This window comes from Myotis nattereri, assembly GCF_964212035.1.
Source record: "Myotis nattereri genome assembly, chromosome: 12".
In the NCBI taxonomy this organism is placed as follows: Eukaryota; Metazoa; Chordata; class Mammalia; order Chiroptera; family Vespertilionidae; genus Myotis; species Myotis nattereri.
In genome coordinates this window covers 78,440,793-78,464,155 of record NC_138087.1, presented here as the reverse complement: position 1 = coordinate 78,464,155, position 23,363 = coordinate 78,440,793, and the positions used below count along the sequence as shown (strand labels likewise).

General features: G+C 60.7%; 1 protein-coding gene across 1 annotated transcript in view; it reads right to left on the bottom strand.

The window, feature by feature from the left end:
* Window positions 1-251: 251 nt before the first annotated feature.
* Window positions 252-23,363, bottom strand: part of PRRX2 (paired related homeobox 2) — a gene marked incomplete at its 5' end in the record, with an annotated part of 37,213 nt that continues 14,101 nt past the window's right edge. The window contains 3 exons of the mRNA XM_081103750.1: window positions 252-404; window positions 1,729-1,907; window positions 2,559-2,746. Of these exons, the coding sequence (XP_080959876.1) occupies window positions 269-404; window positions 1,729-1,907; window positions 2,559-2,746 (503 nt within the window). The 3' untranslated portion in view covers window positions 252-268. The remainder of the gene's footprint in view (window positions 405-1,728; window positions 1,908-2,558; window positions 2,747-23,363) is intronic.

Genomic DNA, 23,363 nt, shown 5'->3' with positions numbered 1-23,363 from the left:
AGTGAGGTCCTTGGTGAGCTCCTGTTCACCTTCCGGCCCAACCCCTGCCAGGGTCGCGGCCGAAGTCTCCGGCGGCCGTGGACAAGGGGCTGCGCGGGGCTCCGGCGTCTCAGCAGCCTCGCGGGCCGGGGTCCGGGCTGGAGGGAAGGGCCAGGAGAGCCCGCCGGCCGGGCCGGGCCGGGGACGGGACGGACAGGAGGAGGTCACTGTCCTGCACCTGCCCGCTCCTCGGCTGCCGACCAGGAGGCAGCGGCCCGGGGGGCAGGGCTCAGTTCACGGTGGGCACCTGGCTGTGGTGCAGGCTGAACTCCTTGGCCTTGAGGCGGAGGCTGGCGATGCTGTTGGCCATGTTGACGCCCGGGGCGGCGGGGCTCGAGCCTCCGGGGCTGTAGGGCGGCACTGTGCTGGGGGCGACAGAAGACACAGGACTGATGTGGTGTGACTGTCAGCCCTGGCCCCAGCCCTGGCCCTCCTGCCTCCCCTCCTTGCTCTCCTGGGAAGCCCTCCCCTAGGGGTGGGGTGACGGGCGGCAGAAGCGCCCACGGCCAGCCCTGGGGCACGGAGCCACAGTGGGGATTTGTGGGAATTTCTCACTGGACCAGGGGCTTCCTGAGAGCAAAGCCTGGGTCCCGTCCATCCTGGCACGTGCACGGGGCCGGGTGCGTGCACGGGGCCGGGTGCGTGCACGGGACCTGGTGCGTGCACGGGGCCGGGTGCGTGCACGGGGCCGGGTGCGTGCACGGGGCCGGGTGTGTGCACGGGACCTGGTGCGTGCACGGGGCCGGGTGCGTGCACGGGGCCGGGTGTGTGCACGGGGCCGGGTGTGTGCACGGGGCCGGGTGTGTGCATGGGGCCGGGTGTGTGCGCGGGGCCTGGTGCATGCATGGGGCCGGGTGTGTGCACAGGGCCTGTGCACAGAGGACGGGGGTGAGTGAGCACGCGCCTGGGTTTAGGAGGCCTCTCAGTGAGTAAGGACGGGCAGGGAGGCAGCCAGGAGACAGGCCCGGCATCGCTAGCACCTCACTACGCACCACTAGGACTGCGATGCCACAAGCTGACCTGCTGGGTCTCACCTTCAACAAGACCAAGGCTCTGGCAGAGCTGCTCACAGACTAAGGGGCGGATGGCGCCCCCTGAGTTGTGGGGAACAAACCCAGCTCCCCAGCCCCCCTCCCTCTTCCGTCTCACTCTGCCACCTCAGAGCCTTTTTCTAGCTGTGACCAGGGGAGAACTGCCCCAGAACTTGGCCCTGGACCCCAGCCAGGCCCTCAGGACAGGGAGGCCATTGTCCCAGCCCTCCAGCCTCCGTTTCTGGCCGGGAGGGTGGGCACAGGGTGTGGGGCTCTCGTGCCTCGAAATCCCATGGGGTTCCAGCTGCCTGAGAGCGACGCGGGTTCTTCCTTCCCCTCCAGACAGGCCTCGTCGTCTCTCCCTTCCGCACATCCGTGTGCACATGCATGCACATGCACACTCCTGTGCACTCCCAGCCATGCACACACACTGATGTGGAAACGCACACACTCATGTGCATACATGCTCACACTCATGCAACACACGCGTACTCCGACAACACCCACACGTGCACACTCGAGAGCACACGTCACACACTTGCCCACCAACCACTTGGTGGGTCCCGGTGCCAGGGGATGCTGGAAGGAGCCTGGGCCCTAACACACCCTGGGGACCCCTGGCCACGCCCCTCCTGGCCCGAAGGGGGCTGGCCCTCACCTGTAGGGGGAGGAGGCTGTCCAGGAGAGATAGTCTGGGTTCAGGGCGGTGGGCCGGGGAGCCACGGGCTGCTCGATGGCGGCCTCCTGGCTGTAGGACTTGAGCAGCGAGGCGGAGCGGTTGGCGAGCATGGCCCGCTCATTCCGGCGGAACTTGGCCCGGCGGTTCTGAAACCAGACCTGGGGGTAGGAGAGAGAGGGGAGCAGGGTGCGGCGGCTGTGAAGGGGACCAGGTCCTTTTGGACCCAGCGTGGGCCTGCTCTGCTACCAGCCTTGGACTGGCAGCTTCCCCTCTCTGAGCCTCAGCTTTCTCATCTGTAAAGTGGGGGTGCGGGGTGATCCCTGCTGCTGGATGAGTGTGTGTTGGAGAATGGGCAGGCGAATGAATGAAGGATGAATAAATGAGCACGTGGCTGTTGTGAAGTTATGAGAGCTGCAGGCTGAGCGCTCAGCTCCGAGCTCAGCTTAACACATTAAAACAACTTTATCAAACCCCTTTGTGGCAGGCACTGCTCGAAGCACTTTACAAATATAGTAACTTCTTTTTAAAAAGTATTTTAAAATGTAGTAACCCCTTTCATTCTCAGGAGAACCCTATAAAATACACCCACACGATCCTCGTTTTACAGGGAGGCACCTAAGGCACAGAGAGGTTGAGCAACTTGCTCTAGGTCACACAGCTAGTGAGTGGCAGGGCTCGGATTTGAACCTCAGCCCTCCTGGCCTCAGATGTTTCTGCTCTTAAACATCTCACCTCGGCAGCTCCCTACCCCTGAGTGGGTGGGGGCTGGGCTGGGCGGCCCCCGGGTGGCCCCGGATGGCGGCACTCACCTGGACGCGCGCCTCGCTGAGGTTGACGCGCCTGGCCAGCTCCTCGCGCACGAAGGCGTCGGGGTAGTGCGTGCGCTCAAACACGCGCTCCAGCGCCTGCAGCTGGCTGCTGTTGAACGTGGTGCGGTTGCGGCGCTGCTGCTTCTTCCGCTTGGGGGCGCCGGCGCGCCTGGGGCTGGGACACTCGCCTGCGGGGGGGACAGGGCCAGCAGGTCAGCAGGGCAGCAGGGCAGCAGGGCAGCAGGGCAGCAGGGCAGAGGACCTCAGACCGGCCAGGCCGCCCCTGCACCATGAAGCTTGGATAATCACTCGGCACCTGCTCAGCAGTTTGCATTGAGTTTTTTTTGTTTTTTTTGTTTTTTAAAATAAATATTGTTATTGATGTCAGAGAGGAAGGGAGAGGGAGAGAGAGATTGTAGCATCCATGATGAGAGAGAATCATTGATCGGCTGCCTCCTGCACGCCCTACACTGGGGATCAAACACACAACCCCGCATGTGCCCTGATCGGGAATCGAACCATGACCTCCTGGTTCATAGGTCCATAGGTCCATGCTCAACCACTGAGCCATGCCAGCCAGGCTTTTTTTGCTTTTGTTTTTTAAATATATTTTTACACTCCCTAGCTGGTTTGGCTCAGTGGGTAGAGCACCAGCCTGCGGACTGAAGGGTTCCCTCGTTCGATTCCGGTCAAGGGCACATGCCCGGGTTGTAGGCTTGATCCCCAGTAGGGGACATGCAGGAGGCAGCCAATCAATGATTCTCTCTCATCATTGATATTTCTATCTCTCTCTCTCCTCTCCTTTCCTCTCTGAAATAATATATGTATAATATATATATGTATATGTATATGTATATGTATGTGTGTGTGTGTGTATATATATATATATATATTTGCTTCAGAGAGGAAGGGGGAAGGAGTGAGATAGAAACCGAGATGCTCTATCCACTGCGGCAAACCAGCTAGGGCTGCACTGAGCTCTTTACTTGGGTCTCCCTCTAGGGACGGATGGTCCAGGCCCAAGAGCAGGGCCACCTGCCTTTACTTCACTCCTTCGTTCATGCGTCCATTCGTCCATTCAACACATATTCACTAGGCGCCTACTATGTGCAGGCTCAGGGCTAGGGCCCAGGGGTGTCGTGGTGAAAAAAGGCAACCCCCATCCCGTGGAGTCAGGGGACAGGCACCTGCTGCCATGAGGGACGACTGGCCTGGCAGGGCGGGTCCAGGAGACACGTGCGTGTCCTCAGCCCCGGCCAGGCTCCAGGCGTGGCGAGCCCTCCGCGGATTGTTGTTTAATTATAATAACACGTAATAAGAGCAGCAAGCGTCCCAGGTCTCAGGGTGCGCTGCACGCAGGCTCTTCAGCGTCACAGGTCATTGGTGCTCAGAGGGATCCTGTATCCAGGTGCCTTATCCCCATCACCCCACCCGACAGAGGGAAGGAAGGAGGATGCTCGGCGACTGCTCCCACACTTACCTCTTATCCAGGGGAGAAATGCTGGCCCTTCCTCCCCCAGGGCCCAGCTCACTGCCCACTCCTCCAGGGAGCCCTCCCTGACCACCTGAGTCCACATGGAAAACGCCCCCCCCCTCCATCGAGCTCCCCCCGCACTTAGAACCTACACGCCCAGTTCAGCACTTCCTTGTGTATCTGACTTTCCCATTAAGCGTGTGTATTTTAGCCCCGGCCAGTTTGAGCTCAGTGGATAGAGCATCGGCCTGCGGGCTGAAAGGTCCCGGGTTTGATTCTGGTCAAGGGCATGTACCTCAGTTGCAGGCTCGATCCCGGGCCTTGGTCAGAGCATGTGCTGGAGGCAACTAATCGCTGTGTCTCTCTTATATCGATGTTTCTCTCTCTCTGTCTCTCCCCCTCCCTTCCACTCTCTCTAAAAACCGGTGGAGAAATACCCTTTGGTGAGGACTAAAGAATATACATATTTCAATAACAAAGTCATGTCGCCACCTGTCACAGTAACCCGAATCAAACAACACAGGAGGGAACAAAGTAAAACCAAATCCTTCCCTCTCCCCGCTCCACTCCCTGCACTTTACAAGATTACAAACCTGTGTTCAGCTGAGCACCTAGAGCAGCGGTTCTCAACCTGTGGGTCGCGACCCCTTTGGGGTCGGACGGCCCTTCCACAGGGGTCGCCTAAGACCATCGGAAAACGCATATATAATTACATATTGTTTCTGTGATTAATCACTATGCTTTAATGATGTTCCATTTGTAACCATGAAATTGGGGGTCACCACAACATGAGGAACAGTGTTAAAGGGTCCGGCATTCGGAAGGTTGAGAACCACTGGTCTAGAACATTCCAGGCCCTGCAATGGACACCACTCGCTCCCTGTTTCCAAACAAGCTCCGGGGTTCAAGCTGAGGCTGACTGTTCCATGAGGCTGCAGTGCCTGTGGGGGGGCGTCTGGGGGTGCCAGGCAGAACCGGCCCACAGCAGGGTCTGGGCGGGTGGTTCTCAGCCGCGGGCGGTCCTGCCTCCGGGGACACCTGGCAGCGTCCGGAGGGGTTGTGACGGTCAGGCCGGGGGGACCGGGCTCGGGCTGGGGCGCCCCTACAGCCCCGTCCGCACCGGGACACGGGCCCCACGTGGCGGCGGCCGTCACTGTCCGCAGGGCTGAGCGCGAAGCGGCGAGGACGCAGGGGCAGGAGTTCGGGTCAGAGCTTTTCTCGTGGGAAGCGCCTGCTGGCGGACACGCGGGGCACGCGGGGCACGCGGGGGAGGGGCCGGCGTGGGGGCCGCACGGAGGGGCCGGCGAGCGCCTCCCCTCCCGGACTGGCTCAGGCTTCACTCCTCACCCCTGTCCTCCAAGAAAAGGCGCGGACGGATGGATGGATGGACGGATGGACAGATGGATGGATGGATGGATGGACGGACGGACGGATGGATGGATGGATGGATGGATGGATGGATGGATGGACGGACGGACGGACGGACGGACGGATGGATGGATGGATGGACGGACGGAACGCCCCGCCCCGCCCCCGCCCCTCCAGCGGGAAGAAACCTGAAACCGAAACAACAAGGGCCCATGTGCTGAAAACTGGGTGATGATCCATAGGTCACGCAGGGCGGACGCTTCTGGAACACCAGCCGTTGCCGAGTCCACCTCCGCCCCCCTTCAGGCTTGGGCACACGCCCAACGCAGGCGGCATTTCAGCCAAAAAAGGAGACTTTTTTCGGGAAGTTTCAGAGCAATTCAAGACGAGGGTGTGTAAATGAAAACCATTTTGTCGCGCCCGCCCCGCCAAGTGGGCGCCGGAAGAAGCAGCCCCCCTCTTTCACCAAACTGTGCGGTGACGTGGAGCGGAAACTCTCACCCCAAAGCATGTGCTGCCCCCCTCCCGCCCCAGACGCGCCCACAGGGCCAGCTGGCCTCCCCGGCGGTGGACCACCCCCCACCCCCCCAGGCGGCTCGGATGGGATGCGCCCCAGAACAATTGGTTTGGGCAGGATCCACCCACTGAATCCCCCCAACCACCCATTTCACATGCGGGGAGACTGAGGCTGAGGGCGTGCCGAAGGCCATGCGGCTGGGGTAGGAATAATTGTCCGCTGGGAGGCTCAGCCCTGTCCATGGGGGCTCCCCTCATCCGCCTCGCTCCTAAGGAAGGTGGCCTGTGGGCCGGGGAGGGGTCTCCAGCTTCACGCATCTGGCTGGTGCGCAAGCACCCGAGTCCCCATCCCAGCCACGGGAAGGGCGCACCGGGCACTTTTTTTTAAAAAAAAAATAACATGATTTTGCTTTTTAAAATTGTGATTGATTGATTTTAGAGAGAGTGGAAGGGGTGGGGAGAGAAAGAGAGAGAGGAACATGGGTTTTGTTGTTCTGCTTATGCCTTCATTGGCTGGTTTCTGACCGGGGATTGAACCTGCCATGTGGGTGTATCCCGACGATGCTCTGACCAGCTGAGCTGCCGGCCAGGGCGGGGCCCTTCGTTCTAAAGGAAGACCTCACCGCAGGAGCCCGAGGTCACACCCGGTCCCCGCCAGGAGCTGAGTTTAACTCAGTGTCCAGAGCATAGCAAGCGCCCAGGACATGCTCGCTGCCCTTTGCACCACACGTTCGTGTGCCAGCCGCGTGGGGCGTGGAGGCAAGGTCCCCCTGCGTCGCCCGAGCCCACGTGGAAAGGGGGTGTGAGTCCCCGCGGCGGGCGGAGGAGAGGCAGGCCAGGCTGAGGACGGTCCAGCAGCGTCTCGGAGGCGACCCAGGACTCGAACCCAGAGCTCCGGACTCAGCCAGGGCTCCCGGGCAGCCTCTGCTTCCCAGCAATCAGCTCCTGAAAAATGCAGGGTGGTGGGCTCAGAGCATTTGGAAAATAAACAAATACTCTCTGAGCCTCGGGCTAGCAAGCACCCAGGCCTGCTCCGGCCAAGCCGGGCTGTGCCCAAAGTTCCCTTGCGCTCAATAAAAGTTCTGCTTTTCTCTGGGATTAAAAACGAAGCCCGAAACCGTGTCCAGATGCTGGCGTGAGCGGCAGGATCGGGCGGAGAGAAACGTCCGGGGCTGGGGAGGCTGCCGCGCTCTCTCCCTTAAAGCCCTGATGGCTCCGGCCGATTGTATTACAATGGAAAAAAGTGACTGGGCGCAGCGCTCTGCCATCACATTATTTCACACATACCAGTTATTTGGCTGACTGCGGGCCAAAGACATTTAAAATCTCTGCTCTCGGCCAGATGATCAAGTGTTCCTGGCTCCTCTCCCCCGCACCCTGGTTTTTCTTATTCCGTGTAATTTAAGGGCCTAAATAGTCTGGAGGGAATTAACGGCAAATTCTTCCCAAGACAAATAAACCCGCCTCTCCGCGCGGCCTTTCTCAAGCTGCCGAGGGACCCTCTCTATTTGCTTTTGCTTCAAATAGTCAGTTTGCGCCTGACCCCGGGGCCAGGGCGAGCTCCAACCCAAATAAATAACTTTTATTAATTAGCATTTATTCTGACCAAATCGGCCGCCTCCCCTCCCCCCAGTGCGATCTCTGCCAACACGCTCACAAAAATAAACAGCGGGTCCCCCAGACCTTGATGTGGATTTAACACATTAACACCGGCGGGGGGAAGCGGGGGGCGCAGGGGCTTCGGAGCTGCGGAACGTGCAGGCAGGAAGGTCTGAGGAAGGAAGCGGAGGGGGGCCAGGGAGCCAGCAAGGGCTTCGCCCCCCTCCCCCCACTCCCCAGGGCTCCTGGGAGAGGTTTGGGCTCCTCTGAAGGGCCCCGGGGAGCAGGGCTCAGAAAGGAATTCTGCAAACCGCATCCTTAACCGCTGCCCGAGCATCTCTAAGGACCCAAGCGCTACTCGGGGAGACGTGAGGGGGGCCCCCTACCTCCCCTCACAGTGGCTGGGGGTGAAGGAGGGCCCGGGTTAGGCCGAGAGGCGGTGAGAGGACCCTTTAACCCCGCCCATCCTCAGGAATCTCAGAAGAAGACAGTAACATTTGACCCTCATGGGGGACTCAGCCCATTTCACAGAGTGGGAAACTGAGGCATGGAGGCGAAGCCACATGGCCAGGAAAGGCCGAGCTGGGATGTGAGTCCGCAGAGCAGCACAGCTCCCAGGTCTTACCGACTGTGGCACGGGCAGCCGGCCCTAAGCCCACCCCACCTGGTCCTCGTGCATGAACCTCCGGGCGCCTCTGTGGGGTCTTGGAGTGTAGGGAACCAAGAGAAGAGCTGCTGACGGCCACAGAGCGTTTCTGGAGCTGGGGTATGCGCCGGCGTTCCCAGGCATGCAGGCCAGGGGGGCTCCCAGGAGGGGGAGGTGTGAGGGCTGCCCACCCTGAGACCTACGAGGGCAGGACCAGGGGCAGGCCTGCAACGGAGTCGGGTCAGCATTTTGAAAGAAAGGAAGGAGGAGGGAGGAGAAGAAACACGGTCCCTAGAGGCCTCTAGAGCATGGAGCCTGGGCTCCGGGCTTCCCAGGAGGCCGGGCCACCCCGCCAGAATCCCACGCAAGGGGCTCAAGAGCTGGTTTCATCTCTGGCCAAGCTGACCTCAGGCCCAGACACTCGGGGACCAGGGACCAGGCGCAGAGGAGGGCTGGCTCCGTGCCTCTGCTGAGCTCGTACAGGCAGACTTCCCAGCCTCACCTCCCAGGAGGCCCCACAACCTCAGAGGAGCAGGCAGCGCCATCTCCGCCTTACAGAGGCCGGAGGGAGGCTCAGAGAGGGGCCAGGACCTACCCAGCCTCACACAGTGACGGAGAGCCTTTGCCAGCAAACCCTAGGTCCTCTCCTTCCTCGCCACCCGCCTGGTAGCCACCTGCCAGGGGTGAGGAGGGAGGAGGTACCCTGGCTGCAGCCCTGCCCTGGAAAAATCGTTGGTGATCAGAGCCCTTCTCTTGAGGGCTTTTCTGGCTCTACCCACTGGAGGGCGCCACCCAGGTCACCCTGGGTGCGGGCTTCGGGCCATCTCAGGGCTGCTGTCAGGGTCCACGCCCTCTCTGAAATCAGTGCTCAAACCTCTCTGGGGCTTGCAAATTCTCTCCCTCCCCAGCTTACCTTCAGGTCTCAGCTGATACATCGCTTCCTCCGGGAAGCCTTCTCGGATTACACACACACACACACACACACACACACACACACACACGCTGTGTTGTCGGGTAAGTGTGGGGTCCTTTGTCAGGCAGGACCTGGAACTTACTGTTCTTTTTCTCTCTGGGACCCATCACAGAGCCTGGCCCAAGGTCAACTCTTCACCAATATTTTCCGAGCGTTGAGTGAATGAACGAACAAATGAATGAACAAACAAGGAGGCACTGGCGGGGTGTGGAGAGACTACAGGCCTGCCCTGTGTCCTGGGCTGTCTCCGGGGCCCAGGTCCTCCTGACAGGGCCATAAAGGCAGCCAGTGCCATCCGTGAGATCGTGACCACGGGGCAGGAGGAAGGGGTGTGGGGAGAGTCAGCCACTGCAGCCACTGTCCCCTCCTCCTTCCAAGGATGTGTCACCTCATTAATTTCGAACAAAACCCAAGGTGCCGACGCGCTTTTATAGCTACCAGTCTGGAGAAGGAGCAAACGCCTCGGGAAGGAAGGTGAGGAGGGACGATGCACGGGGGCCTGAGGAGTCAGCGGGGTTCCAGGGGCCCCATCCATGCTCCGTGGCCTCACAGGCCGCTGTGAGCCACCCCGGCCTGGGACTGCCGCCCCCACCCCTCCCAGCCCTGAGGCCAGTGTGGCTGCTGGAAGGTCCCTGCAGGCTTGAGTGGACCCCGAGTCCGGAGGAGGCTGGGGAGGCTCCCGTGTGGCCCCTGGAACCTCGCAGGGCCCTGGAGGCAGCGGCAATGCATCTGGATCTCTTTGGGGTCTGGAGCCTCTGCCGTCCAAAGGACATGGCATACAGCCTGTGCTTCCATGGGGCCACCTCACCCCCCAGCGCAGGGGCCAGTGGGCCAAGGGGATCTGCCCTGCTAGACAGCACGTGCTCCTACCTGCCTCAGGGCCTTTGCACATGCCGTCCCCGCTGCCTGGCACTCTGAACCCCTTTTGCCTGGTGAATGCTTACCCAGCCTTTAGTCTGAGCCTGAATGTTCTGCCCTGAGAGGTCTTTCCAGATCTCAGACCAGGGCGGGTCTCCTTGTCATAGGCTCCTGGGCCCCGAGCCCGTCCTGCGTGTCTGTGATTCAGTCGCTCCTCTGTTTCGGTTTTCTGCTTCGTGCCGGTCTCTTCCAGCCGAGCCTAAACTCTAGGGAGGCGGGCACTGGGTTGGCCTTGTTATGGCTGCATCCCCAGGCCTGAACCAGAAGTTTGGTTTCAGAAATCCTTCAGCATGAATGACTAGATACATGAAGGCAGGCCTCGTGCCAGAAAAAGAGGTGGAGTCTCCACCTTCCCCTCAGAAGGGCCAGACAACGGTTTAGACGTGACACCCCAAGCCCAAGCAACTCAAGAGAAAGGGTAACTCAGACACCCCTGAAACCAGGCACTTTTATGAACACTGCCAAGAACGTGAAAAGATAACCCACAGGAAGGTAAAAATATTTACAGATCACATGTTGGACAGGGTACGTGCATACAGAAAGCAGAGAACTCCTAGAACTCCCCCATGAAAAGTCAAATAATGCAACTTGAACATGAGCAAAGGATCTAAAGAGACATTTCTCCAAAGACAGGATCCGAATGACCAGCAAGCACGTGAGAGGGTGCCCAGGGAGACGCAAATCAAAACCCCATGAGGTACCCCGTCACAGCCACCAGGACGGCCGGAATCAAGAGTCAGGGAACGACCAAGGTCGGCAAGAATGTGAGAAGTCGGACCTCCTGCGCCGCTGGTGGGGTGTGCCGTGGTGGAGTCTCTTTGGAAAACAGCCTGGCGGTTCCTCAAACGTTACACACAGAGTCGCCATGTGACCCAGCAATTCCGCTCCTAGGTACACACCCGAGAGGAAGGAAAACATCCGTCCACACAAAACCTGTACACGAACATGCATAGCAGCGTTACTCCCAACAGCCAGCTGATGAGTGGATATGGGAAGTGTAGCATCTCATACAACGGAACATTGTCCAGCTGTGAAAAGGAATGAAACGCGGATCGCGGTGCAACGGGGAGCACCTGGGACACAGCGTGCTCCGTGAAAGGAGACGGTGCCTCTCACAAAACGCCACCTTCCGTGTGATCCCACTTATAGGGAGAGTGAGAACAGGCGCATCTATAGGAACAGGCGGTTAGCGGTTGCCAGGGGCTGGGGCGGGGCTGGGGGGGGCACGGGAGGGATTCGAGGTGATGACTGGTGGACTAAAGGGTGTGTGGTTTCTTTTGGGGAAAACGTGCTAAGATGGGTTGTGGTGATGGCTGTACAACCGAATATACTAAAAATCACCGAGTTGTACACTTTAAGTGGGCGAATTGTATGGTATGTGAATTATAGTTCAATAAAGTTGTTATAAAAAACACACACAGCCCGGCTGGTGTGGCTCAGTGGTTGAGCATCGACCTATGAACCAGGAGGTCATGGCTCGATTCCAGGTCAAGGGCACATGCCCGGGTTGTGGGCTCGATCCCCAGTAGGGGGTGTGCAGGAGGCAGCCAATCAATGATTCTCTCTCATCATCAATGTTTCTCCCTCTCCCTTCCTCTCTGAAATCAATAAAAATATGTTTTTTTAAAAACCACACACACACAGAAAAAGGGGGAGAGGTCAGAGAGAGACACAGGGGTTGGCAGAGAATGGAGAACAAGGAGACCGCTGAGTGCTTGAGGGGACACAGGGAGGGGAGGACGGAGTGGGGGACGAGGGGCTGAGGGCCAGACGGTGGCTCAGTGCTGCTGGGGCCCCAAAGCGGCTCTGGGTGGGGTGTTTGGGGAACCCTCAGTGGGAGAGCAGCCAGGAGGCGGCGTGGGGCACGGCAGGCCCGTTGGGGGGGTGGGGAGGGTGGGCAAGGATGAGGCAAAAACTTCTGAGGCCCAGGAGCCTTTGAAAAGTGGGGTCATTGGGCCCAAGGGTGGGGGGGGGGCAGGGACGAAGCTACTGAACAGGGAGCATGTGTCCTATTTTCGGGCACAGACAAGGGCCGGGAGGTCAAAGGCCAAGGTACAACGGGCCATCCCGAAGTCCGGGGTCTCTGGAAGCTCCCAGCCTGCAGGGCTGACTGCTGTCCGCTCAGAACTCCAGGAGCCAGGGTTCAAGTTCCCAGGCCTCTGGTCACCTCTGGTCACAGCTGGTCATGTGAGCCCAGCTTTGCCTGCTCCTGAGACCCCAAATCCACGCTCCGGAAAGTGGGGGCACCTGGAGGAGTGGGGGTGCAGGGTGGGTGGGGGTCGGAGGCATTGAGGAGGATGACAGCAGCTCTCTGCTCAAAATTTGGTCTGAGAAGGGGGTTAGCGTCTGGTTTTAATCTGAGGTTGGTGGCCAAATGCCAAATTTATTGTAAAACCTACATTTTAATAAGCGGCTGGGATCTGGAGGAAAGCTGCCCTCGTTAACCATTTCCAGACCAGGGTGAGCAGCTGCTGGGGCTCAGGGCCCCCTGCTCCCCCCTCCCCAGGGAAGAGCTGCGGCCTCTCTCAGCCCACGGCCAGCTCCCGGGGGGCTGGAGGCTAGGACAGAGACGGCCACAAGGAAACGGGTCGCCTCTGTCCCAGCCTCCTTGTGGCTCGGATCTGAAACAAAGCTGCCGACAGCTCTGGGTCTCCAGCTCACTGTCCTCATCTCCAGGACTCAGACCTGCAGGGATCTTACAGGGCCTCTGTCAAAGCCCCTCATTTTTAAAATATATTTTTATTGACTTCAGAAACATCAGTGATGAGAGAATCATTGATCGGCTGCCTCCTGCACACCCCACACTGGGGACCGAGCCCACAACCAGGGCATGTGGCCCGACCTGGAATCGAACCGTGACCTCCCGGTTCACAGGCTCAACCACTGAGCCACACCGGCTGGGCGCCCTCATTTTTGCAGATGGGGAAACAGGCTTGGTGGGGGACAGGGGCTGGGCCAAGGGCTCAGCAAGGCAATGGGCCCCCCAGTTAGGTCGGCTGAGATCCGAGCCCTGAGAACACACATGTTCCTCCTTCCTGCTCCCTCTCTGTTCCTGGGTTCCCAGTTGCGGCGGGTTCAGGGGCGGGGGTGTTCCTGACCCAGGGATACCGGGTTGGGGGCAACCAGCTGTCCACCCAGAGCGCAAATGCCTGCCCCTCCCAGCCTCTGAGGATGAGGAAAGCATCCAAGACAAAGGCAGCGCCCACTGGCCCCTCTCCTGGTTGGCAGGGCCTCCCGTGACCCTGGCTCCTGGCTCCGGACGGACGGACGGCGCTGGCCTCCCCGGGTGGCTGGCCTTTAGAGCGCCGCGGGAGGCTCTGACCCATCCGTGGGTCCGGGCTGCTGGAAACTGTGAGTCTGAGGCTCGCCCCGCGACGCCCCGGCCGCCTTGAGTGTTTCTGCCTCCCACCTCCCTCCGGGCCACCGTTCGGGCCTGTGGTGAGGAGAGGGCCCCTCCTTCCCCACCCCCTTTTTTGGCTTCAGTTTACTGAACGTTTCTTATGAGCCTGGCACTGGGTTACAGAGCCCTGCCTTCCAAAATGCGGAAGGCACTGTGATTAAGCTTTGTTCTCAGCTGGGGACAGTGAGGCTCAGAGAGGTGCAGTAACGGACCCAGGGCACACAGCCGGGCAGGGATGGGTTTACGTCCCGTGTCTGTCTGTCCCCCACGTGGCTGACATCTGGAGGAATGAGACCCTTGTTAACAATGTCCAGACCAGGGTGATGTTGCAGTTAAGGACCCAGGGTGGGGCTTACTCTCCCATTTCAGAAGCCGGAAGCCCGCAGCCAACACCTGCTGGAGGCAGGTGAGTGCTGGCATCTGGGCGCAGGGACCACCCCCCATTCGTGCAGCCTAGCTGACCACTCCTCTCCACCTAAGTCTGAGAGCTCTGCCCACACCCACATGCCAGGCTCACGGGTCCTAGTGCCCTCAAGTCGGCAGGCCCCCTGTTCTGTGTCCGTGGTGGTGTGTGTGGGGGGGCTGTGTCCCAGCTCCCCAGCGGGGTGCACACTCAGGGCCTGGGCACCGAGCCACCTGCAGCATCCCCGACGGGTTCCCAGCCAACCCTAACCCTAGAAAACTCCGTTCCAGTGAGCCATGATCCTCCCCTGGGGGTGTCCCAGTTGTCCTGGGTTTACACATTGGGGGGCCGCACACGGGGACTCTTCCCAGGGCCACCTCGCTAACAACTGAAGGCAGTCTCTTCAGCTGGGACCCTGGGAGCCTGCCCTGCCCCCTTGCCACCCTGGGGCCCCGTGGGAGGGGCTGACGGCAGGTCTCCCCGAGTTCCGGAAGGGATGTCGCTGACAATTTCCTTTGCAAGTCCTGGGAAGCCTGGTTAAAAGAGACGGTTAATGCCCTGCCATGTGTCTGGGGGGGGGGGGGGGGTCCCTCACAGATGCTTCTGAAGCAGCCCTGCCACCGTCACAGTCTGAACGGGCCTCTGTTCTCAGCGCCTGGCACAGTGTCTGCACACAGTAGGTGCTCAGTGAATGAATAAATAGCTGAGCGGGTGAACGGGCTTTGGGTCCCGATGGGGAGGCTTCCCACTTCTCTGCCTATCCAGACAGGTGGCTCTTCTGCGTCCTCGGTTGGTGGAAACTTAAAAGCTGCCACTTCTTCTGACCCTCCCATCTGTGAAACAAATTTCTAGATTGGTTTTTAAAAATGGTTAGCCCTGGCCAAGTAGCTCAGCTGGTTAGCGTGTCGTTCCTATATGCCAAGGCTGTGGGTTCGATCTCCGATCAGGGCACACACAGGGGTCAGCCAATGAATACATAAATAAGTGGAACAACAAATCGATTCCCCACCCCTTCCTCCTCCCCTCCCCTCCCTACCGCTTCTCAAATCTTCCTTCTCTCTCTCAAATCAATAAATTAAAATAAAATAAAGATTAGGGGCCAGGGCATGAGCCAGGGAAAGGCTTCCGCTTGGCATGGCCGGTGCTCAAGGTCAGAGGAAGGGGACATCATTCTTCCCGCGGGGAAGGGGGGAGTGGAGGAGCCCTGGACCGGTCAGCCGAGGCCCCCGGGAGGGCAGGGAGGGCAGACGGGGCTGGGGGCCAGGCAGCTGGCCATCCTGATGCCTCTCAGCCGGACCCTGCCTCTGCCTCCGGAAGGTTTGGAGCCCACAGCCCTGCTCTGCCAGCCTCCAACCATAAAGGGGGTTAGAGCCCCAGCCCACGGTTGGTCTCCAGCGTCGGGGCTGGAGTCCCGCCTCCTCCAGGCTGTGGCCTCCAGCCTGTCCCTGCTCCTCGCTGGGCCTCCGCGTCTGCGAAGCCGGCCTGTGGTTCCCACAGGATGACAGTGATGCGAGGGCGCAGCCACCGCGGCGCTGACACAGGCCAAAGCTCTGGCCAGTTCTCAGCTCTCCCACTGCCCAGCCCTGGAGTGGGTGCCAGCCCCCCACCCCCGTGCCCCTGAGAGAGGCCTCACCTTCCAGTGCTGATGAGTATGCAGCTACACCCCCGGCCCCCACTCAGCATCCCAGCCCCCCATTTCCAGGACAGGGAAGGCTGCAAGGCAGGGAAAATCCACTCTTTCCACATATCTTCAAAGGAAGCATGGGGGGAGGGGGGAGGGCTGCGGACCAAGGGGCAGCCTCAGGGCAGCCCTGCCTTTGCCCTCCCCCCTGCTCTGCCTTCCTGCCACCTCCATAGCGGGACCCAGTGTCTCCTTCCCCAGCCTCCTCTGCTGGGAGTGGTCCTGCCGGGACACCAGAGCCCACACAGCGAGGCCTGGGAGTTTCGGGGGGCCAGCCCCCCTCACTTTACAGGACCCTGAGGAGGTCCAGAGTGGGAAGCAGTGGGTCCTCAGGAGTGGAGCACCCCAAGGCGGCCCTGGGGTGGGCGTGGGGCCCGCTGCTGCCCGAGCCGGGCTGGGGGCCACCCTGAGGCTGCAGCAGTTTTGGTGCCGAGCTGGGTCGGTCCTCAATGTAACCCTTTCTTCCCCGGGGGGTGAAACGCCCCCTCCGAACCCAGGGTCCCAACGCCGCCAGCCCCCACCTTCCTTCGCCCTGTCCCCCCCACCCCCCGCTCCCCTCCCCCGCCCGGCATTGCGCAGCGCGGCCCAAACTTCATCTTGGGGAAGCTCTGACTCAGAACTTTAAAAATCTTACACACAAACTTAAGAAAACAAACTTGGGGGGCGGGGGCGGGAAGAGTCCCTGGCCCTTGTAAGGGGTGTCGGGAGGCCGGGCTTTCGGAGATGGGGTCTGCGGGCGGGGCAACCCACCCAGGAGCCCGGCGTGCGCGGGGGGGGGGGGGGGGGGGGGACGGGTAGTGTCACTTCCCCGTCTGGGCAGGACTCTGCTAGCGCGCGGCTGTCGGGTGGGGGTGGGGGTTTCTTTTACGCACAAGCGGGTCTGGGGTCGACCCCGAAACCCAGGGGGTGCCCGGCCCGGCGCGCCAACCGCCGCCGCCCCGCCCGGCCATGTGCGCGCCAGCCCGTGCGTGCGAGCGCGCCGCGCCGGTGGCGGCCAGAGCGGCGCCGCGGCACATCTGGTTCCAGGCGAGCCCCTGGCGCCTGCCTCGCCGCAGACCCGCGGCCCAGACACACAGACGTTAATAGATCGGCGCGCCCAGCCCCGCGCGGCCCGCGCCCGCCGCCGCCCCGCCGCCCCGGGAGAGTGCGGGTGGGACAGGCGCGCAGGGCGGGGCGCGTGCGGAGGAGGGGGCGCGAGGCGCAGCCCCCCTCCCCCTCCTCTTCCTGCCGCCTGTCCGCCCTCCGGCTCGGACACGTCCCTCCCTCCCCCTCTCCCCAGTCTCCACTAGGTCCCGGGTGGCAACGGGGGCTCCCCCGTCTCTTCCTGGAAAACCAAGTTCACGGAAATCCAACAGGCGGTTCCCACGTGCCCGGCCGCGGGCCAGGGGCTGGGCTGGGCGCGCCGCACGCGCTCCTCCGCCCGTAATCACCCCAGGAGTCAGGTACACTCGCGTCCCCATTTCATGGTCGGGAAAACCGCGACTGCAGAGGTCACTGGCCCAGGGTCACAGCCAGAAGGCCACGCGGCCGGGCTGTTGGACTCCAGCCCCGCCCCCGCCCAGATGCGCCCCCTCCTAACTCCTAAGGCGCACACCTGGGACCCAAGGTCACCCAGAGCTGGCCCTAACTAGGGCCTTTCCCCGGGGCGCCCCTCCCTCCCCTTTTCAGACACCCTCCGCTCAGCTGCACCCTGACTCCCTGGCTGCGCTCCTCCCGCCCAAGCACCTGGGGGCAGTGAGGCTCCGTGGGGAGGCTCTAGGAACGTGAGGGCATCCTTGCCCTTGGCAAGGTTCCAACACGGGGCTTATGCACAACTGCTCCCCATACCAAACCCTGAGCCCCGAGAGGGTGTGCGGGGCCCACTCCTGCTCCCAGCCCGCTCTGCGTGGAGACTGCCTTCATTAGCCAAGGCCATGTGCAGTGGTGGTCCGCAGCGGGGCCTCCGGAATCGCCCACGCGAGAGTGAAGGCTCATGGCCTGAGTGGGCTACGGTGGGTCGCTGTTGTCCTTCTTCCTCCCGCCATCCGTCCCTCCCTGGCTGCCCCCCCCCCATTTATTTATGTTTGTTGATTTCTGTTCCGGCCTTTAGCCCTATGGGCTGAGTGTGTGCTTGCAAACTGCAAGTAATTTGTTGGCTCCAGGCTAGGCTTTCACTGCCCCCTCCTCCAGGGGACTTTATAAGGAAGCGGGCCCACATCAAAGTGCCAGGCTCACCCTCCGCTGGGGGAAGAGCCTTTTTCCCGAGCTGCTTACACGATGGAGAAGGAATTCTGTTTAGAACTTTCCCGTTAATACCCCCTGAATTCACTTGGGGGGCTTGTTAACTCTGGCTGTCAGAAATGCCGGGTTTAGAACAAAACCACACTTTTAAAAAGTTCCCAGCCTGGAGGTAATAAGCTCCGTAATGGCCTCGCGAACGTGCCCAGGAACGGCCAGGCAGTCTTTCTGCCTTTCCAGCCGAGTCCCACATGAAAGGCTCCGGGCGGTGGGGACCCTGCCCCCCGCCCCCACTCCCCAGGCATGTGGCCCTGGGGGAAGAGCAGCATGGGGCAAGAAGGGGAGACCCAGCAAACTGGGGGCTCCTGACCTCGCTCTCCCCTTCCCCAGCGGGCTCGGAGGAGGGAGGGCCAGGCCACTGACCAGGACTAATCAACACTGGCTCCGAGCGTCTTAACCTCCTAGCACGCGGTCATGGAGCGAGTGAGTGTGAATTTGGAGGGAAACTTGTCCTACGAGGCGCCTGCCACTTCTGCCTCCGGTCGCCGCGAAGGCAGTTTCTCCTGGGACTAGAGAGAGCCCGTGGCGGTTCCTGGTTCCCCTGCCTTTCCTTCCACTGGTGGCCTCCCCTCACTCCCTGAGCCAGAAAGCTCTGGAAGGTGCTGAGGGCTGCACCCTGTCCACACTCTAGGGCCCGGGTGGCGGACAGGGTCCTAGACCAGCCAGAACAGCCCTGGCTGCAGGGGGGGTTCGCTCATGAAGGGATGGGGACTGAACCTCCCAGGCCAGAGGCCTGGCCCAGCCAGGAGGCCTTTGCTTGGCCGCCAGGACCATGTGCAGACACCGTAGTGCCGATCATGATTCTCAAAGGCGTTCCCCCAGCTGCCCTCCACGGAGCTCCCAATGTGCCAGGCACCCCTGCAACCCTTGGAAGCAGAGGTCATTGTCATGCAGATGAGGGGAGGGGACCTGGGAGGTGTAGGAACTTCTCTAACGTCCCACAGCCTATGAGGCGAAGGACTGGCAAGTTCCTCCGAGGTCATGGAAGTGCATTTGAAGAAAGCCCTGTTCAGTTCTGGCTCCTTTCAGCAAACATGAGCAGCCACCTGGCGTGGCCAGAGCGCAAACCCTTGTCCAGGGCCCCGGTGGCGGTGGGAGAAATGACCCGACCTCCATATTTCACACAGGACGATATTCCACTTCCGGCACAGAAATACCACGTGGCTAAGTCATGTTGGCAAGGCTAGTTCGGCCCCGAGAGAACAACTGTTTCTTAGACTATCTACCGTGAGAAAACTTTTTAAATGAAATTTAATGATAAACAACCCGATTTTTAAAACGGGCCACGGACCCTCACAGGCATCTCGCCAGAGAAGACTCCCAGAAGGTAACTAAGCCATGGAAAGACCCTCCACATCGTAGTCATAAGGAAAATGCACGTGAGAGCAGCAGGGAGATACCGCGGGGAACCAAGGGCTGGCGCGGACGTGGGGCAACGCGACTCCTTCTCATTCGTTGCCGGTGGGAACGCAAATGGGGACACCGCTCTGGAAGACAGTTTGGAGATTTCCCACAAAAATAAGCCAGCTCATCTGCAGCCATACTTCTTGGTATGTGCCCCAGGGAGCTGGAAACGCGCGTCCACCCAGAAAAGCTGCACACACGTGTTCATGGCAGCGTCATGCACAATTGCCCAAACTTGGACGCAACCACGCTGTCCTCCGGTCGGTGGATGGGTGGACGGTGGTACCTCCAGACGACGGAATGTTACCCAACAATAAGAGATCAACGACAAAGCCACGAGAAGACACGGAGGAGCCTTAAAGGCACATTGCTAAGCGCACGAAGCCAGTCTGAAGAGGCTGCATGCTGTGTGATTCAACACGTGACGTTCTGGAAAAGGCAAAACTATGCAGACGGTCAAAAGATAAGTGGCTGCCAGGGGTGGGGGGCAGGGGAGGGACGGAGAGGCGGGGCACAGAGGAGCCTCTGGGCAGCGAAACTGCTCCGTATGATGCCATCACGGTGGAGAGCTGTGGACTTTGGCTGACTTTGGGTGACACTGATGTGTCCATTTTGGTTCGTGGATCGTAGCGACCAGATGGCTCGACAGGAAGGCTGGGCGTGTCTGCGGGGAAGGGGAGTGTGGGAACTCTGTGATTCTTGCCCGGTTTTGCTATGAACCTGAGACTTCTCTTAAAAAAAAAGGGTCTATTTAAAAGAGAAAACAAAGATTAAATCATAACCTGTGTTGTGCTGGTAAACGTTGAACCACCAGTTCTCTGGGAGGAGGGACCCGTCATTGATGATGTTTGCCAACGTCTGGGGTGTAAACGTTCCCACCGAGGCCAACGTCTAGCTACCATGTGACCTCGGCGAAGGCAGACTTGGGAAGAGATGGGAAGCGCACCAGTACACAGTATCTCCACTGTCCAGAGGCCTTAGCCACAACCCCCAGGACCGTGAAAAAGAGAAGTGGCTGCCAAGAATGGTGGACAAGATGGCAAAGGGTGGCCGCAGTGCCTGCTGCCCAGGCCGCCTGGATGGGCTGGTTGAGACAGAGGCCCAGAGTGAGTTCCTGCTCCTCCACCCCGAGCTGGGTGACCTGGGGAAAGTTGCTTGGCCTCTCTGAGCCTTGGCTGCCTCATCGATACAGGGGGTGTAGTAAAGGCTCCTCGGTGAGGAGGAGGCGAGAGAATACAGGGCCCTGTGTTGCTCAGGGAACTCTTCCTTACAAATGGGAGCTCCCTTACAGATCCAGGAGCTACCCTTTGGAGAGCAGCCTCCGCCCCTCTGGGTCCAAGGGGTCAGGTGAAGTCCACCCACGTGGCCCAGCCTTCGGCCAATCAGCACACGGCTCCTCTGCGGCCACTGTGATTGGCTCAGAGGCAGGGCCCCAATCCTGGCCCTGCGAGAGGCTCTGGCCCCTCCATTGTGTAAGCCCTGGATCCAGTGGAGCCTGAAGTCCCACCCTGGGCTTTCCAGCTACTAGTATGAATATGACCTTAATTTCGTTTACGCTACCTGGGGCCAGTTTTCTGTCCCTCGGAGGGGACAGTCCTAAGTAGACACTGCCGAGGCCCACCTGTCCCCGCACCTGGCCTTGCCCAGCAGTACTAGAGGAATGTGCCCTCCACTCTTGGACCCCCCCTCCCACCCCCACCATCTGGGTGAGCACAGCGCCAGGGGGGCTGTGCACCCGCCTCTGGAGTCCTCGCTCCCAGCCCCGCCCCTGCGCCTGGGCTGGTTGTGGGCTCTCCCCCAGCTAATCTGAGATGTGGATCTTTGCAGCCTGTTGGGAGGGCTCTGGGGTCTGATCCCAGCTCTGCCGGGCAGGCGCTGGCTGTGCAGCCTTGGGGTGGCGACACCCCGTCTCTGAGCCCCAGAGGCCCCTGTGCTTCTCAACCTGGTGGAACACATTGGCAGGCAATTAGATACCCGTTCATTGCCAGCTCACTGCCTGTCTCCTGTAAGCGGGACGCTCCTAAGGGCCAACTGGTGGGTGTCTGCCCAGTGCCTGCGCACAGTAGGGGCTCAGAAGTATGTGTTGAGTGGAGGGGCCCCTGTTTCTCACCTGTAAAATGGGAACTTTGATAGCTTTCCGTGAAGGTGAGGGGGGAGCACACAGTTTAGCTCTCCAGGGGGTGCTATTTGTTACTGTGATGAAGGGGGTCCCAGCAGGGGCTCCCTGTGGACAGTGACTTCACCCAAAGAGGTGACTTTAATGGTGGCCTGGCAGCACTGGCATGGCGGGTGGAGGGGAAGATGGGGCCACAGTCTGAGGTCTCCACAGTGGAGCTGGGAGCCAGAGCCCCGCCCTGCCCTGCCCAAGGCTGAGGAGCACTGTCCCCGGGGATGGACGGATGGATGGAAGGACAGATGGACGCAGTCCCTGCTGAGGGAGGCAGAGACACTGCCTTCATCCCTCCCCTCCATCTCACCCAGAGTGTGCCAGAGACAATGGGAATAAAGAAGACGGGTGGGGCCGGGGTGGAGGGAGACTTGCCTTCACGTGAAGCTAGTTTGGGTGGGACACTCCTCATCCCCATGCTGCAGAGAGGGGGGACCCTGGGGGCCAGCAGCTGCCAGGGGTGTGGCGGGGTCCTCTGCCCGCTCTCTCAGGGACCTGCCTGTGCGTTGCTAATAATAGCAACAGCAGTAATAATAACAACTGCTACAGCGGCCAGGTGCCAGGACTAGGAGGTGCTTCCTACCGCTGCTTCCTCACAGCCCGCTGTCATTATCCCCATTTTACAGATGGAGAAACTGAGGCTCAGACTCGGGAAGCCCCTTGCCCCAGGGAGCGAACGGGGCCAGGCTAACTCGCCAGCCCAGCTCTGGACCTCCTCTCCCTGGGGTCTCTCTGGCACATGGGAGGCTCCAGCCCTTGGGCCCCCTCCCACCCCCGGGGCTGCTGCCCTCCTGACCAGGACTGGCCACATGCACCCGCGGTGCCAGGGCAGCCCCGCTCTCCCAGCCTCTGCTGCTGCTCCCCATTTCCAGGAAGCAGCGAACATCTGCCCTGACCCCCACAGAGCCCAGGAAGCTGCACGGAGCTCCCCGGAGCCCGGGGCTCTGCAGGGCTCTGGGCCCAGGTGCTAGAGGGGCGCACCCACCTTGGGCCTCTCTGGACTGGGCCATGGCTCCCCTGCCTCCTCCCTGCCTGGGCTTCATCCCACACGGCCCGCCACCCACTCTTCACTCCTTTCCATCCGGTCTGGCTCCCGGGCGGAGGGTGTGGGAGGAGCTGAGAGCTGGGCCAGGGAGGTCACCCCCATATGCTCACTGTTTCCTTGGCCCCAAGCTCCGTGCACCTCCCTGAACCTGCTCCCCACACCCTGGCTGCCCGGTCCCCCCGGAACCTGCTTCTGGGGGCCACTTGGACACGGGGTCCTGGCAGAGAAAGAAGCCAGCGAGGGAAGGGGCGGGAAAGCAGCTTCGGATCAGCGTTCCCACGCGTGCAAACACCACGCCTGAGCCAGCTGTGCTGCAGCCCAGGGATCCGCACTGCAAGTGTGTGCATGTCTGTGTGTGCATTGTGCATGTGTGTGTACCTGTGGGTTGTGTGTGCACATGTGTGCTGTTGTCGACAGGTGGCGAGAACCCATCTGTAACCTGAGGGAGCCTATCTGAGCCTCTCAGCCTTCCTCCTCACCCTCTTATCCACAGACCTTCAAGAAGCTGCAATTAACCTCTCATTGGAATTGTTAACCTCAAATACCACAGCATAAAAATAATCGTGCTGTTGTACAGGCGGCGTTTGTCATGAAATGAGGCCTGGCTCTGTGTGTCCTGGGAAACGAGGCAGATGCTCACGCTGCCCACCCGGGAGGGGCAGTCAGCGCCCGCAGCCGGGGCCAGAGCCAACGCCGCCCTCCCAGAGGGGCCCGGTCACCGGCAGGGCTGGGCAGCGACACCGGCGCCTGGATCCCGGGTGTGTGCTGGGGGCACCAGGGCTGGATACCTGTCTCCTTTTTGGAAAGCAAAGGTATCAGCAAAGGCCCTGGGGTCAGCTCCCGGAACCTGTTCCCACTCTCAGCTCCGCCTCCCGTGGGCCTTGGGGAACTCTCCCGCCTCCGTTTTTCCGCCTGTGAAGGGGGCTTGGCAGTC